General features: G+C 47.2%; 1 protein-coding gene across 1 annotated transcript in view; it reads right to left on the minus strand.

The window, feature by feature from the left end:
- ICE2 (interactor of little elongation complex ELL subunit 2) overlaps positions 1–13,254 on the minus strand; it is a 189,053-nt gene extending 175,799 nt beyond the window's left edge. Inside the window, exon 1 of the mRNA XM_069765691.1 lies at positions 13,174–13,254. Coding sequence (XP_069621792.1) covers positions 13,174–13,199 — 26 coding nt within the window. The 5' untranslated portion in view covers positions 13,200–13,254. The remainder of the gene's footprint in view (positions 1–13,173) is intronic.
- Positions 13,255–14,326: the final 1,072 nt, after the last annotated feature.

Consider the following 14,326-nt stretch of genomic DNA (forward strand, 5'->3'; position numbering starts at 1 on the left):
TCTGAGGGGGTGAGGTGCGACGTGACGTCGGGTTGCCAGGATCCTGCTGCCCGCGTGCCACATCTCCACTGTGAGATCTGCTGCTGCTCCTCTGTTCTCCTAACTGTCGGTGTTCGGCGTCTCCTGTGGAAGACATGTTGCCGCACACCACTCACCAAGCGCTGCCTTCTTTTCAAAGGTCCCGCGCTCCTCCTCCCGGCTTCCTCCGGAAGTCGTTGGTTCACTTCCGGGTCATAAGCGCCGACCTGCTCCTGCAGCGTTGCGCGCGTGTGGACGACCCAGGGCGGCGTGCCTTCCCCTGGGAACGCCACCGCTCCTTGCCAGACGAGGGGGGAAGCTGGACACAGGACTTCCCCCGACGCTGCTTCCGGGCCCCCGACTCTGCCGTTCCCCCTGGACACCGCACAGAGGCTTGGCGGACCCGGGTAAGAGAACGACACCTGTAGGCTCCCGCCGTCCGGACAGGAACCCAAACTGGAGGGCGAGGGGGACCGCCCCTTTTTAACCTGTAGGTTCCTGTCCGGAAGGTGGGCGGATCCCCTCTCTCGTTGTGGGTGCTGTCGTGGCGATAGGAAAAAAGAGGTTAGATTATACTCACCTAGGGGCTGCCCCGCACCGATGGGTGTCGCAGTCCGGTCCCTCCCATCTTCTTACGATGAAGTCCTCTCCTTGTCTTCACGCTGCGGCTCCGGCGCACTTTGTCTGCCCTGTTGAGGGCAGAGCAAAGTATTGCAGTGCACAGGCGCCAGGCAAGGTCAGAGAGGCCTGGCAAGGTCAGAGAGGCTCGGCGCCTGCGCACTGCAGTACTTTGCTCTGCCCTCAACAGGGCAGACAAAGTCCGCCTGCGCCGGAGCCGCAGCGTGAAGACAAGAAGAGGACGTCATAAGAAGTTGGGAGGCTCCGGACCTGACCGCGACGCCCATCGGATCGGAGCGCCCGCGTGAATATAATTAACCTCTTTTTCTCATCTTTCAGGATACATAGGGGGCTTATCTACAGCATTACAGAATGCTGTAGATAAGCCCCTGATGCCGGTGGGCTTAGCTCACCATCGATTTTGGGGGTGACAGGTTCCCTTTAAGTGAATGCCTCAAAGACTGCAAGCTGTTTTGAAAGCCATAGGTGGTGTTTTTTTGTTTGCTTGTTTTTCATGATTCCATAATTTTTTCCTCAGAATTGAGTGATTCCATAATTTTTCCCCTATGCTTGGTTAAAAAAGTAACCATTACTGACTACCACATTTGTTGCTCTAGATTTCTTTTAGTGTTTCTTAAAGCCAGATGGGGTGGAGAAAGACCCGCAGCAGGCTCACATTTTATAAGTTTCTTACATGCATCACAGAAACAGATCACAGACATCACAGTACACACAACACACAAGCCTACATCCAAGCACATAATGTTTCTTTTTATTTTTTAGTCTTCCGATTCTGGGGTTCAACATAGAGGTTCTCAAAGCGCCTCCCAGGGTCGTCGGAGTGAGCGTCGGGGCGGTCGCCATCGAATGAGTACCCTTTTTATTTTGATTTTTTGTTTTTTTCCACTTCATGTTGATGATTTGAGTGTAATGTTTCTGTTTTTTGTCTTTTTGAAACAGGCTTCACAACCTGCTCCGGACTCTGACGGTGAGGAGGCTGGTCTAGATATCGACCTCCTCATTGATCTAGTCCGAGAGCTGAAGCTGCTGTGGAATATGGGGTACCACTGCCATGCTAATGTTGGTGTGACCCGTCGGCTCTGGGAGGAAGTGCACCAGGAAGTTGGGGAACATTGGGAGGACCTTGATGTTCGGGCCCAGAATCAAGCGCGTAAGTATTCACAGTTCAGTAACGTATGTTGCAGGATGTAATGTTTTGTATACTAACCAATTTGTGCTTTCACTTTACAGGGGACCGAGTTATCAAGCGGTGGCGATCACTTCTAGTGATGAGCGAATATACTCGTTACTCGAGATTTCTCGAGCATGCTCGGGGGTCCTCCGAGTATTTTTTAGTGCTCGGGGATTTATTTTTCATCGCCGCAGCTGAATGATTTACATCTGTCAGCCAGCATAAGTACATGTGGGGGTTGCCTGGTTGCTGGGAATCCCCACATGTAATCAAGCTGGCTAACAGATGTAAATCATTCAGCTGCTGCAAGGAAAACTAAAACTCAGAGCACTAAAAAATACTCGGAGGACCCCCGAGCGTGCTCGAGAAATCTCGAGTAACGAGTATATTCACTCATAACTAATCACTTCAAGAAGGAGTTTAACAAAGAGATGCAGGCCCTGAGTGGATCGGCAGGATGCAGGAGCTTGAAGAACAAGTATGCTAGAGTCCTGTTGCTCCTTCGGTCGACATTGGTGAGCAGAAGATAAATATTCCTCACCCCATTTACTAAGTAAAAATGTTTACACGTGTAACCTTTTTTTTGTTTCAGCCAGGGCCAAGCAATAGCAATATATTAATTAAATAAATAAATTGAATATGAGGAGAACTTGAGTCATAAATGTATCTCAAAATATAATTTTTTTTTAAGGGTAGATAGTTACCACAGACTAAATACAAATACATACAATAGGAGATGATAAAATAGTGTGATCCCAAAAAAAGAGTAGTAACAGACTAGTCACAGGGTGGATCATCAGAACATATTATGCTAAATAATTGCATATACATGTAGAAAGCAATGCACATAAGCAATATAACTTAAACAGGTAGGACAATCAGTTAGTCACTTGTTTGTACCAAGACTAATCAGTTCCACCTATAACTATCACCATGTTTAGTGCTAGCATACATTGCTAAAAACAATTACAATGTATCAGACATAAGTAGCATAAGATATACAGCAATAAATCAAGGGTTAATTGCCCATATTGTATCTCCTCTTGTCCACGATGTGACCGCAAACCCCGACATACGTTTCGCGAGTATAAAGACTCGCTTCCTTAAAAAAAATGTTTTTTTCTTTGTACCACAGCACTGTCTGCAGCACTAGGAAGCCTGCAGAGTTGAACCCTTCTGGAGCGATCCCAGAGGAGTCCGCCAACGGGGACCACTTCGACAGACCCAACCCATCTGCACCTTCCCTGCCTTCCCTCACATCTGGTCCCTCGGTCCCATCCATCAGCGTTGGAGCATCTTGGCAGACTTCGTTACATGAAGCTGCTGGTGAGGATATAGCTTTTCCTTTACCCCACCCCTCTGATGCTGCCACCTACAGAACACCTTTGGGTTTTGGGCAGCAGCGCCTGTGGGGTCAGGAAAAGAGCTATGCGCCGGTGTTCTTGCATCTAAATGAATCCTTCCAGAACTCAATGAAACTGTTGTCTGAGCAAATCACTGCTGGATTCAACCTAATGAACAACAGTATGCTTGAATTGAGCATGCGTCTGGATAGGATGCATTTAGATGCAAGTAAATCCCCCAATCATTCCTGTTTCCAGGCAGTAGTCGAGCGCATAGACAAGCTATCTCCTGACCAGCAGATGCATGTAATGCAAGTCTGCCAGTTTGCTCTAGCGCAGGTTAGCTCCCAAGCCCCTCCACCAGCCCCGGTAGTTCCTCCGGCACCTGCCCCCCTCCAGCCACTGTCCTTCCTCCTCCTATACAATACCAGCACCCTGCCCCGTACCAGCTTCCTGCCCCATACCAGTTCACAACCATAGCACCTGTGCCTCCACTCCCTGCCCTACCTGTACTCCATGCCCACTACCATCAGTCTCCTTCCACACCCATCATGCCCCAAATACAACCCTCTTCTCCACGCAGCACCTCTTCTGTCTCCCAATCCCTCCACTCCAATACGTGCATCCAAAAAAATCAAAGTTCTCTGCTTTCATCCGAACATAGTTAAAAAACTTCTCTGGGTTTCCTCTCAACTCCATATATAATGTAGAATACAGCCCACGTGTCATTCTCAATGCAATGATTGGGTGGATCCAAAAACAACGCCGGCGCAGACGCATCATGCGCTGTCTCACTCGCTCCTTTTCAAGAACAATTGCTTCCAAACAATTCGCCTCAAAAGGAAAATCCACATAGATCTTCCCAGTGTTTGCAATCACACCTTCCATTTTTGCCACTTGCTCTACAACCTGTCAAAGATGGACTGTAGAAACACTGTATATATAGGTTTTCATTAGCCAATAACATTTGGGAGCCTCCTATTGGGCATTTTTTAAAAACAGATCTGTCGTAAAACGGATGAAGCATACGCGACGGATCCGCTGCATCAGTTTTTCACAATGTGCGATGGATCCGTCGAGCCAACGGATTGTGACTGACGGCAAAAAACTGATGTGTGAAAGGGGTCTAGGAAGACAAGCACTAATTGATAAGAGGATAGTTGGAGTCTGCCATATTCTAGTATTTGGTTCTGTCCGAATCCCATTATGTTGGTAAACAAAACTAGACAACAAGCAGATATTAGCGCTCAACACAGAGGACAGGATAAATGTGAACTGAACCTTAAAATAAATTTAAAAAAAATGTTATTTACATCAAGAGTGACAAAAACTTCAACTTATCCCACAAAAGACAAACCTTACAGTCCATCATTTATCACTGAAAAATTAGAAGTTTCCATGTTGCTGTAAACTCAAAGGACCTGTAACAGCCACTAAACTACCACCAGACGAAAAAAATGCAGTGAAATTTGCTCTTCCAAATGCCCCTTTCATTCAAAGTCCTATACCGCAGTTAGCATCCACATATATGGCAAACTGTAGGGGGGTGGGCCCACTTAAAGGGGCTGTGCAAAGAATGACTGCTCACACCAAGTACAGGCGCTCCTTATATCAAGGCGGAGCCAATCATTTAGGTGCATCTTCACACCAGGTGACTTCCATCTATCTCCACCGTTCTCTGGACCTATCAAGACAAAGCTGTCAAAGAAGAAAATGGGAGTTGGAGTTAAAGGGAAAAGCCGGATTACTCACCGGTAATACTCTTTTAGTGAGTCCACGACAGCACCCCACTGGAGAGAGGGATCCGCCCCGCAGGAACAGGAAACCTACCGAGAAATAAAAGGGGGCGGTCCGCCTCTCCTCCTCAGTTTTGATTTCAGAGTACCCGGAGGACCGCCAGTATTAGGCAAATATCATTTATTTCATTTTCTTAAAACTTATTTGCTTATGTATGATTAAGAGAATTTTACTCAATAGTAAGTACTATATTAATATAGGGAGGGATGTAAGAGGGTGCTGTCGTGGACTCACTAAAAGAGTATTACCGGTGAGTAATCCGGCTTTTTCCCTTTCGCCACGACAGCACCCCACTGGAGATCTTACAGAGACCATCACCTAGGGAGGGACCACCGTGCTGAGGACAGTCCTGCCAAAGTCTAGGTCAGAAGTTGACGATAGGTCAAGCCTATAGTGATTATAGAAGGTAGATGGATTTGACCAAGTTGCGGCCTTACATATGGTCTCAATAGGGACCTCTCCCCTTTCTGCCCAGGAGGACGCCATCGCTCTGGTAGAGTGCGCTGTTATGCCTTCCGGAGGGTTTTCTTTACTCGCGGAATAGGCCAGTCCGATAGACTCTCTGATCCACCGGGATAAGGTGCTTTTTGTTATCCCATGACCCTTCTTGTGACCCTGGAAGGAAATAAACAGAGCCCTACACTGTCGCCAGCTACTGGTTTTTTCAATGTATTTTAACACTACTCTTAACATCTAGAGTGTGGTACTTTTGTTCTTCAGGAGTGGAAGGATTACTGAAGAAAGTGGGCAAGATTATTTCCTGAGACCTATGGAATGTCTTAGCTACTTTGGGAAGGTAGGAAGGGTCTGGTTTAAGGACCAACTTATCCTGAAAAGTTAGCAGGAAAGGTGGATCTATAGAGAGTGCTTGGATGTCACTGATTCTCCTGGCTGAAGTCAGTGCTACCAAGAGGGCCGTTTTTAGCGATAGGATTTTAATTGGTATTGAATCTATTGGTTCAAATGGAGAATCTGTTAGGGCTTGTAAAACTAAATTTAGATCCCAGGGAGGAACTCTAGGTATATTAACTGGATCTATCCGTTCGCAGGCTGTAATAAATCGGGATACCCATCTATGCCCCGCAATGTTATGGCCATAGAGAGCTCCTAGTGCTGAAACATGAACTTTTAAGGTGTTTACAGTTAAACCCAGTTCTCTCCCTTTTTGAAGAAATTCCAGGATAGACTGTATCGGAATTTCTGAGGTGTTTGAAGATGTATGGAATTGTAGGAATTTCTTCCATATTTTTATGTAAATTTTTGTAGTGGAAGGTTTTCTACTCTGAAGGAGTGCGTTTATCAATCCCTCCGAGAACCCCCTTGATTTTAGCATCTGCCTCTCAAATTCCAGGCCGTGAGATGTAGACTGTCCACTTGAGGGTGGAAAAACGGACCCTGGAAGAGAAGATTGGGTGTTGAGGGGAGGACCCAAGGATCTGAGACCGACATGGTTTGCAGCCACGAGAACCAAGGTCTCTTCGGCCAGAACGGAGCTATTAGTATCACTCTCGCTCCTTTGTCTCCGATTTTGCGAATGACTTGGGGTAGTAGTATGATCGGCGGAAAAGCATATGCTAGACTGAACTGCCAAGGGGCTTGGAGAGCGTCCAGAATGTCCGGATGATCCGATAGAGATAGGGAGGCAAATTTCCGGACTTTTTTGTTTCTTCTTGTGGCGAAGAGATCTACTTGAGGCTGACCCCATAGGGATACTATGTCCTGAAAAATCTGCTGGTTTAGGCACCACTCCCCTTGTTTCAAGGTGTGTCGACTTAAGAAGTCTGCCTGCTGGTTGTTTTCCCCTCTTATGTGCAGTGCAGTAAGGGATGTTAGGTGACTTTCTGCTAGATTCAGGATTTCTGTAGCAGAAGACAAAATGGTATAAGGCGTATTTTACTGCATTTAATTCCTTAACATTAGAGGAGCAGCAGCTTTCCTCCATGTTCCATAACCCTTGGCAAAAATCATTCTCCATATGAGCGCCCCATCCATGAGGACTGGCGTCAGTGGTTATGGTATGAGATGGCGTTATTATCCATGGAACACCACTCATTAAATGGTCTGAATTCAGCCACCACGTTAAGGAAGCTAAGACTTCCTGTGATAAGGTTATTTTTGCATTTAGGTGACCAAATAACCGTCTATCTTCTTGTAAAATCTGGTGTTGCAGTGTACGGGTATGATGTTGAGCCCGTTTTACTGCAGGTACACAAGAGATAAGGGATCCCAGTAGGGACATAGCTTGTCTTAGGCATATACGTGGGTTATTTATTGCAGCTAGGACTTTGTGTTTGATCAGTAGTATTTTTACCTGAGGCAGGAGACACTTTTGAGATATGGAGTCTAGATGGAACCCCAAGAACGCCTGACAGGAAAGCGGAGTGAGTCTGGATTTGTTGGTATTGATTATCCAGCCTAGATCCTGTAGAGAGGAAATTGCGTGAGCCAAACGATCAGCACATTGAGTAACTGAATTTCCTATGACCAAAAAGTCATCCAAATAGGGAACAATTAAGGTTTCTTTTTGGCGAAGGTAGGCCATCACCTCTAGCATTATCTTGGTGAAGATCCTCGGCGCTGTTGACAGGCCAAAGGGCATGGCTGCGTACTGGAAATGATGAACTTCGCTGTTGATTGTCACTGCTACTCTGAGGAATTTTTGGTATCTGTCATGGATAGGGAGATGATAATAAGCATCTTTCAAATCAATGCCCCCCATCATACAGTTTGGAAAGAGGAGTTTTATAGTGGATCTAATGGATTCCATCTTAAATGTATGGTTTTCAACAAATGAATTGAGTTTTTTAAGGTTTATGATGGTCCTGAAAGAACCGTCGGGTTTGGAAATCAGGAACAAAGGGAGAATAGAATCCCCTGCCTTCCTGTCCCTCGGGGACTTGGACTAAAACCCGTTTTGATAATAGGGTTTGAATTTCAAGCTCTAGAGCCTGTTGTTGTACCGGTGAGCTGAGAGATGTTATAATATACGACTCGTGGGGAACACGAGAGAATTGTAGTTTAATTCCATCTCGGATGATATTTAAAACCCACGAGCTAGATGTTACTTTTTCCCATTGGGTGGCGAAAAATTTCAGCCTGCCCCCTACTGGTATATCCTCAGAATTTATTGTCTTTTGGGGGGTTGGGTCTTCTAAACATGGTACCTCTTTGTCTGTCCTCTTTAGCAGTCCATGTTGTAGACCTATCCATTTGCCTCCTTTTACCAAACTGTTTCCTCTTAAAGGCTCTCCTGTAAAAGGGAATAGAGGAATCAGGAAAAGCTTTCTTCCTGTCCTTTGCTTTTTCGAGTATCTCATCTAAGGTCTTGCCAAAGAGGTACTCACCCTCACATGGGATTGCGCATATTTTAGATTTAGACTGCGCGTCCCCTTTCCAGCTTTTCATCCAAAGTGCGCGTCTTGCATTGTTCACAAGACCTGCGGATCTCGCTGCTAACCGAAGAGAGTCGGCAGATGCGTCCGCCATAAAAGCTGCTGCTCCTCGTATTAAGGGGATGGCCGCTCGTAGTTTCTCTCTCGAAACTTTATTTTCAATTTACTGGTCCAACTGATCAAGCCAAATGATCATTGACCGGGCAGCGCAGGTGCTGGCTACTGCAGGTTTAAAAATTCTTGTAGCCGCTTCCCAAGAACGTTTAAGGGATGACTCAGCCTTACGATCCAAAGGATCGACCAGAAGTCCCGCATCCTCCACAGGCAGAGTGGATTGCTTCGAGGTAGAAGCTACAGCTGCATCGACCTTAGGGACTTTGGTCCATGTAAGAAGCTCCTCGTCACTAAACGGATATTTATGTTTAGACGCGGAGGGTAAAAAACTTCTTTGATCCTGCTTCTCCCACTCTCTTTTGATTAATGCTTTTACTGCTGGTATAACCGGAAAACATCTCCTCTTTCTCTCTGCCAAACCCGCGAACATAATTTCCTGCGTGGTTTGCGCACCCTTTACCTCCTCACACCCCATGGTATTTCGGATTGATTTTACTAAGTTGTCCACACTGTCTAATGGAAAACATGAACGACCCTCGATTTCTGATGAGGATGATGATAAGGAGGCTTCTGACAGTACAGTCTGGTCACTTTCGCAGTCTGACACAGGTGTTGGTGTTTTGGACTTAGCTTTACGCGGTTTTTCCTGGGTCATATTTTTTAGCTCCTCCCTAATAATGGCCCGTAAGTCCGTAACGGACACTATCACTCCCTGTGTTGTTTCCTTAAAACAGTCTTTGCATAGTTTTTTGGGGTAGGAGTCCGGAAGGGGCTGGCTACACAAGGCACATTCCTTGTGCTTCGTTTTTTGTCATCTTTTAGACTAGGCGTAATAAGTAGCGAGAGAGAGAGAAAAAGAGAGAAATAGGGAGACAGCGTCAGCTTAATAGGCAGAGTTTTAACACTCACCCAGTGAAGCGAATAGTACCGGATCAGAAGGCCGAGATCCTGTTCTGGATCCGTCGCTTTTACGAGCGGTCTCCGAGGATCCTTTGGTGTGATCTTTGGCGGGGGGTACTGGATCTCCAGCTGTGGGGTCCATGATTTAGCACCGGACCGCAATGGAAGATCACCTTACCCGGCTCCTGGCTTCCCCGCACTGCCGCACGCTGGAGAAGACGCCGGGCGGCCCTCCCCGGACCCGGCCGTCTGCCCGTTCCATCAGACGAGGAGGGAGCCGTCTAACAGAACTCCCCCGACGCTGCTTCTGAGCTGCAGCCCCTGCCGTTCTCAAGGATACCGCGCAGGCGGCATGCTAGCCCAGGTATGTCCTGTAGTCCTGTCGTTCCTGGATGTTCCCGCAGGAACAGGAAACCTAAACTGAGGAGGAGAGGCGGACCGCCCCCTTTTATTTCTCGGTAGGTTTCCTGTTCCTGCGGGGCGGATCCCTCTCTCCAGTGGGGTGCTGTCGTGGCGAAAGGGAAAAACAAGGTGTAGGTAAATGTTTGTCCCCACCGTGATATACCAAGCCCCTGTACTTGGTTTGTAGGACAGGGTCCCTTAGGGTACGTTCACACAGGACTTTTTTGCTGCGTATTTTTGCTGCGTTTTTATGCTAATTTTCAGCTGCTTTTACAGTGCCAGCAAAGCCTATGAGATTTCAGAAATCTCATGCACACACATTGGTTTTTTGTTTGATCAGTATTTTGTGCTTTGCTGTGTTTTTTTACATGCTCTATGTCACTTCTTTCAGCGTTTTTGCTGCGTTTTTTCACCCATTGACTTGAACGGATGTTGAAAAAAAAAACGCAGCAAAAACGCAGGTATCATTATTTGCTGCATTTTTGCTGCTAAAAATCCAAGGACATTACCCTGGAAAAAGAGAAAAAAAACTGCACCAAATACGCACCAAAAAAGCACCTAAGTTAGCATAAAAAATTGCAGCAAAAATACGCAGCAAAAAAGTCCTGTGTGAACTTACCTTAAACTGTCTCCAGAAGCACAAGCGAGCACCATGTATCGGGCACTGACAAGGCACATCTGCAATTTTTACTTTGCAATATAAACTGCGTCCTTATCTCTGGAAAACACCTTTGGGGTCAAAATATTTACTATGCATATAAATTAAATAAAGTTTTTTTTTAGTTTGGCATCATTATTACAGCACACTGAAAGCCGGAAAAGCAAAAGCCAAAAAGTAATGGTGGAATAGAGAATTTATTTCACCATTTTTTTCCCTGCTTTCCAGTACATCAAATGGTAAAATGAATGATGCCACTTTCACCATCTCCAGCCTGCGGTTATATAACCGCTGACTGTCACCATCTCCAGCCTGCGGTTATATAACCGCTGACTGTCACCATCTCCAGCCTGCGGTTATATAACCGCTGACTGTCACCATCTCCAGCCTGCGGTTATATAACCGCTGACTGTCACCATCTCCAGCCTGCGGTTATATAACCGCTGACTGTCACCATCTCCAGCCTGCGGTTATATAACCGCTGACTGTCACCATCTCCAGCCTGCGGTTATATAACCGCTGACTGTCACCATCTCCAGCCTGCGGTTATATAACCGCTGACTGTCACCATCTCCAGCCTGCGGTTATAAAACCGCTGACTGTCACCATCTCCAGCCTGCGGTTATATAACCGCTGACTGTCACCATCTCCAGCCTGCGGTTATAAAACCGCTGACTGTCACCATCTCCAGCCTGCGGTTATATAACCGCTGACTGTCACCATCTCCAGCCTGCGGTTATATAACCGCTGACTGTCACCATCTCCAGCCTGCGGTTATATAACCGCTGACTGTCACCATCTCCAGCCTGGTATATAACCGCTGACTGTCACCATCTCCAGCCTGGTATATAACAGCTGACTGTCACCATCTCCAGCCTGCAGTTATATAACCGCTGACTGTCACCATCTCCAGCCTGCGGTCATATAACCGCTGACTGTCACCATCTCCAGCCTGCGGTTATATAACCGCTGACTGTCACCATCTCCAGCCTGCGGTTATATAACCGCTGACTGTCACCATCTCCAGCCTGGTATATAACCGCTGACTGTCACCATCTCCAGCCTGCAGTTATATAACCGCTGACTGTCACCATCTCCAGCCTGCGGTCATATAACCGCTGACTGTCACCATCTCCAGCCTGCGGTTATATAACCGCTGACTGTCACCATCTCCAGCCTGCGGTTATATAACCGCTGACTGTCACCATCTCCAGCCCGGTATATAACCGCTGACTGTCACCATCTCCAGCCTGGTATATAACCGCTGACTGTCACCATCTCCAGCCTGGTATATAACCGCTGACTGTCACCATCTCCAGCCTGGTATATAACCGCTGACTGTCACCATCTCCAGCCTGCAGTTATATAACCGCTGACTGTCACCATCTCCAGCCTGCGGTCATATAACCGCTGACTGTCACCATCTCCAGCCTGGTATATAACCGCTGACTGTCACCATCTCGAGCCTGCAGTTATATAACCGCTGACTGTCACCATCTCCAGCCTGCAGTTATATAACCGCTGACTGTCACCATCTCCAGCCTGGTATATAACCGCTGACTGTCACCATCTCCAGCCTGCAGTTATATAACCGCTGACTGTCACCATCTCCAGCCTGCGGTCATATAACCGCTGACTGTCACCATCTCCAGCCTGCGGTTATATAACCGCTGACTGTCACCATCTCCAGCCTGCGGTTATATAACCGCTGACTGTCACCATCTCCAGCCCGGTATATAACCGCTGACTGTCACCATCTCCAGCCTGGTATATAACCGCTGACTGTCACCATCTCCAGCCCGGTATATAACCGCTGATTGTCACCATCTCCAGCCCGGTATATAACCGCTGACTGTCACCATCTCCAGCCCGGTATATAACCGCTGACTGTCACCATCTCCAGCCCGGTATATAACCGCTGACTGTCACCATCTCCAGCCCGGTATATAACCGCTGACTGTCACCATCTCCAGCCTGGTATATAACCGCTGACTGTCACCATCTCCAGCCTGGTATATAACCGCTGACTGTCACCATCTCCAGCCTGGTATATAACCGTTGATTGTCACCATCTCCAGCCTGGTATATGAGCGCTGACTTCACCATCTCCAGCCCGGTATATAACCGCTGACTGTCACCATCTCCAGCCTGGTATATAACCGCTGACTGTCACCATCTCCAGCCTGGTATATAACCGCTGACTGTCACCATCTCCAGCCTGGTATATGAGCGCTGACTTCACCATCTCCAGCCCGGTATATAACCGCTGACTGTCACCATCTCCAGCCTGGTATATGAGCGCTGACTTCACCATCTCCAGCCCGGTATATAACCGCTGACTGTCACCATCTCCAGCCTGGTATATAACCGCTGACTGTCACCATCTCCAGCCTGGTATATAACCGCTGACTGTCACCATCTCCAGCCTGCAGTTATATAACCGCTGACTGTCACCATCTCCAGCCCGGTATATAACCGCTGACTGTCACCATCTCCAGCCTGGTATATAACCGCTGACTGTCACCATCTCCAGCCTGGTATATAACCGCTGACTGTCACCATCTCCAGCCCGATATATAGCCACTGACTGTCACCATCTCCCTATGACAGTCTAGTCTCACATTTAGTTTTACAGGAAACAAACATTGGATCCGTGATGAAAGTATAGTGCCTGCCATGTGTGCCTCACGCTCACCACTGGCCTGCCCGCCTATGGTCCCCGCCTGCCATGTCACTTACCACCGGAGTTCTCCAGTCCCCTCCATGTCTTCTATGAGTGCGACTAGCGCACCACGTGCGGCTCACAACATATACGTCATCAGTCCATCCGTCCTCCAGTGCGCAGCCGCTCTGATGCTTTTCGTGTCCGTGTCTGGATCTACTGGTGCTCTATCGCCATCTAGCGGGTAACTTGCTAATTGCACATAAAGTGGCAGAAAATGTGGAAAATCATTAAAAAATTTTTTTTGCGAAATACACGGAGGCTGTATTATTTATCACTAGTTTTATTAAGTGACATTTAGTGATGTGTTGTCCTAATTTTGTAGGTATACTCTCAACGTGCAACTACATTTTTCCCTTAGTAAACAAATCTGTTAGTGTAAACCTTAAGGAATCTGTCACCCCTGGACTGGATAATTTTGATCTATTACTATGGGCATACAGGTAATAGAATGGATAAACCAGTCTTACCTGTATGCCTCATAGCTGCGGTGTAGATCTTGAGACATGCAGTTATAATGTTATATGCTAATGATTTCTTCCAGGCTCCAGGGTGTGTGAAGAGAGCGCTGCCTCTTGTCTTCATTATGGCACCCCCATCCCATGCACGTCACACAGAACTGACCCGTCCACGGTTATGTGAACCCTTCATTAAACACTAGCAGTGACTCTCCGCCGCCTGTGCATAAGATGAAGACTCTGCCATAGAAAGGCGGATAAGATTCACGTAACCGCACGAGTGGACGGGTCAGGTCAGTGTGATGTGCATGTGAGGGGGTGATAGTATCAGGAAGACAGGAGGCAGGGACCACACGCCCCAGAGTCTGGAAGAAATCTATGCTATGAGGTATGCAGGAATTCTATTACCTGTATGCCCATAGTAATAGCTTAAATTCATCCAGGGCGTGACAAATTCCCTTTACCGGGTTTGTCCAGGCATAGGTATTTGATGAGCTATCTACAGGAAAGGTAATAAATAACAGATTGGAGGGTATCCAACATCTGCCATTTACAACGATGAACTGTTATTTTGTCTAGTGTCAGTGGGATGTACACACATTGATTACAGCTGAGCTTAGCAGCCCTGTTCAAAGTGTAGCTGGTGGCAGGGTCCTGCAGCTGGTACTGCCTAAAAGCTGTGCTACTGGGTGCTGCCGATTACTGCGGCTGG

The sequence above is a fragment of the Ranitomeya imitator genome, chromosome 4 (genome assembly GCF_032444005.1).
Source record: "Ranitomeya imitator isolate aRanImi1 chromosome 4, aRanImi1.pri, whole genome shotgun sequence".
In the NCBI taxonomy this organism is placed as follows: Eukaryota; Metazoa; Chordata; class Amphibia; order Anura; family Dendrobatidae; genus Ranitomeya; species Ranitomeya imitator.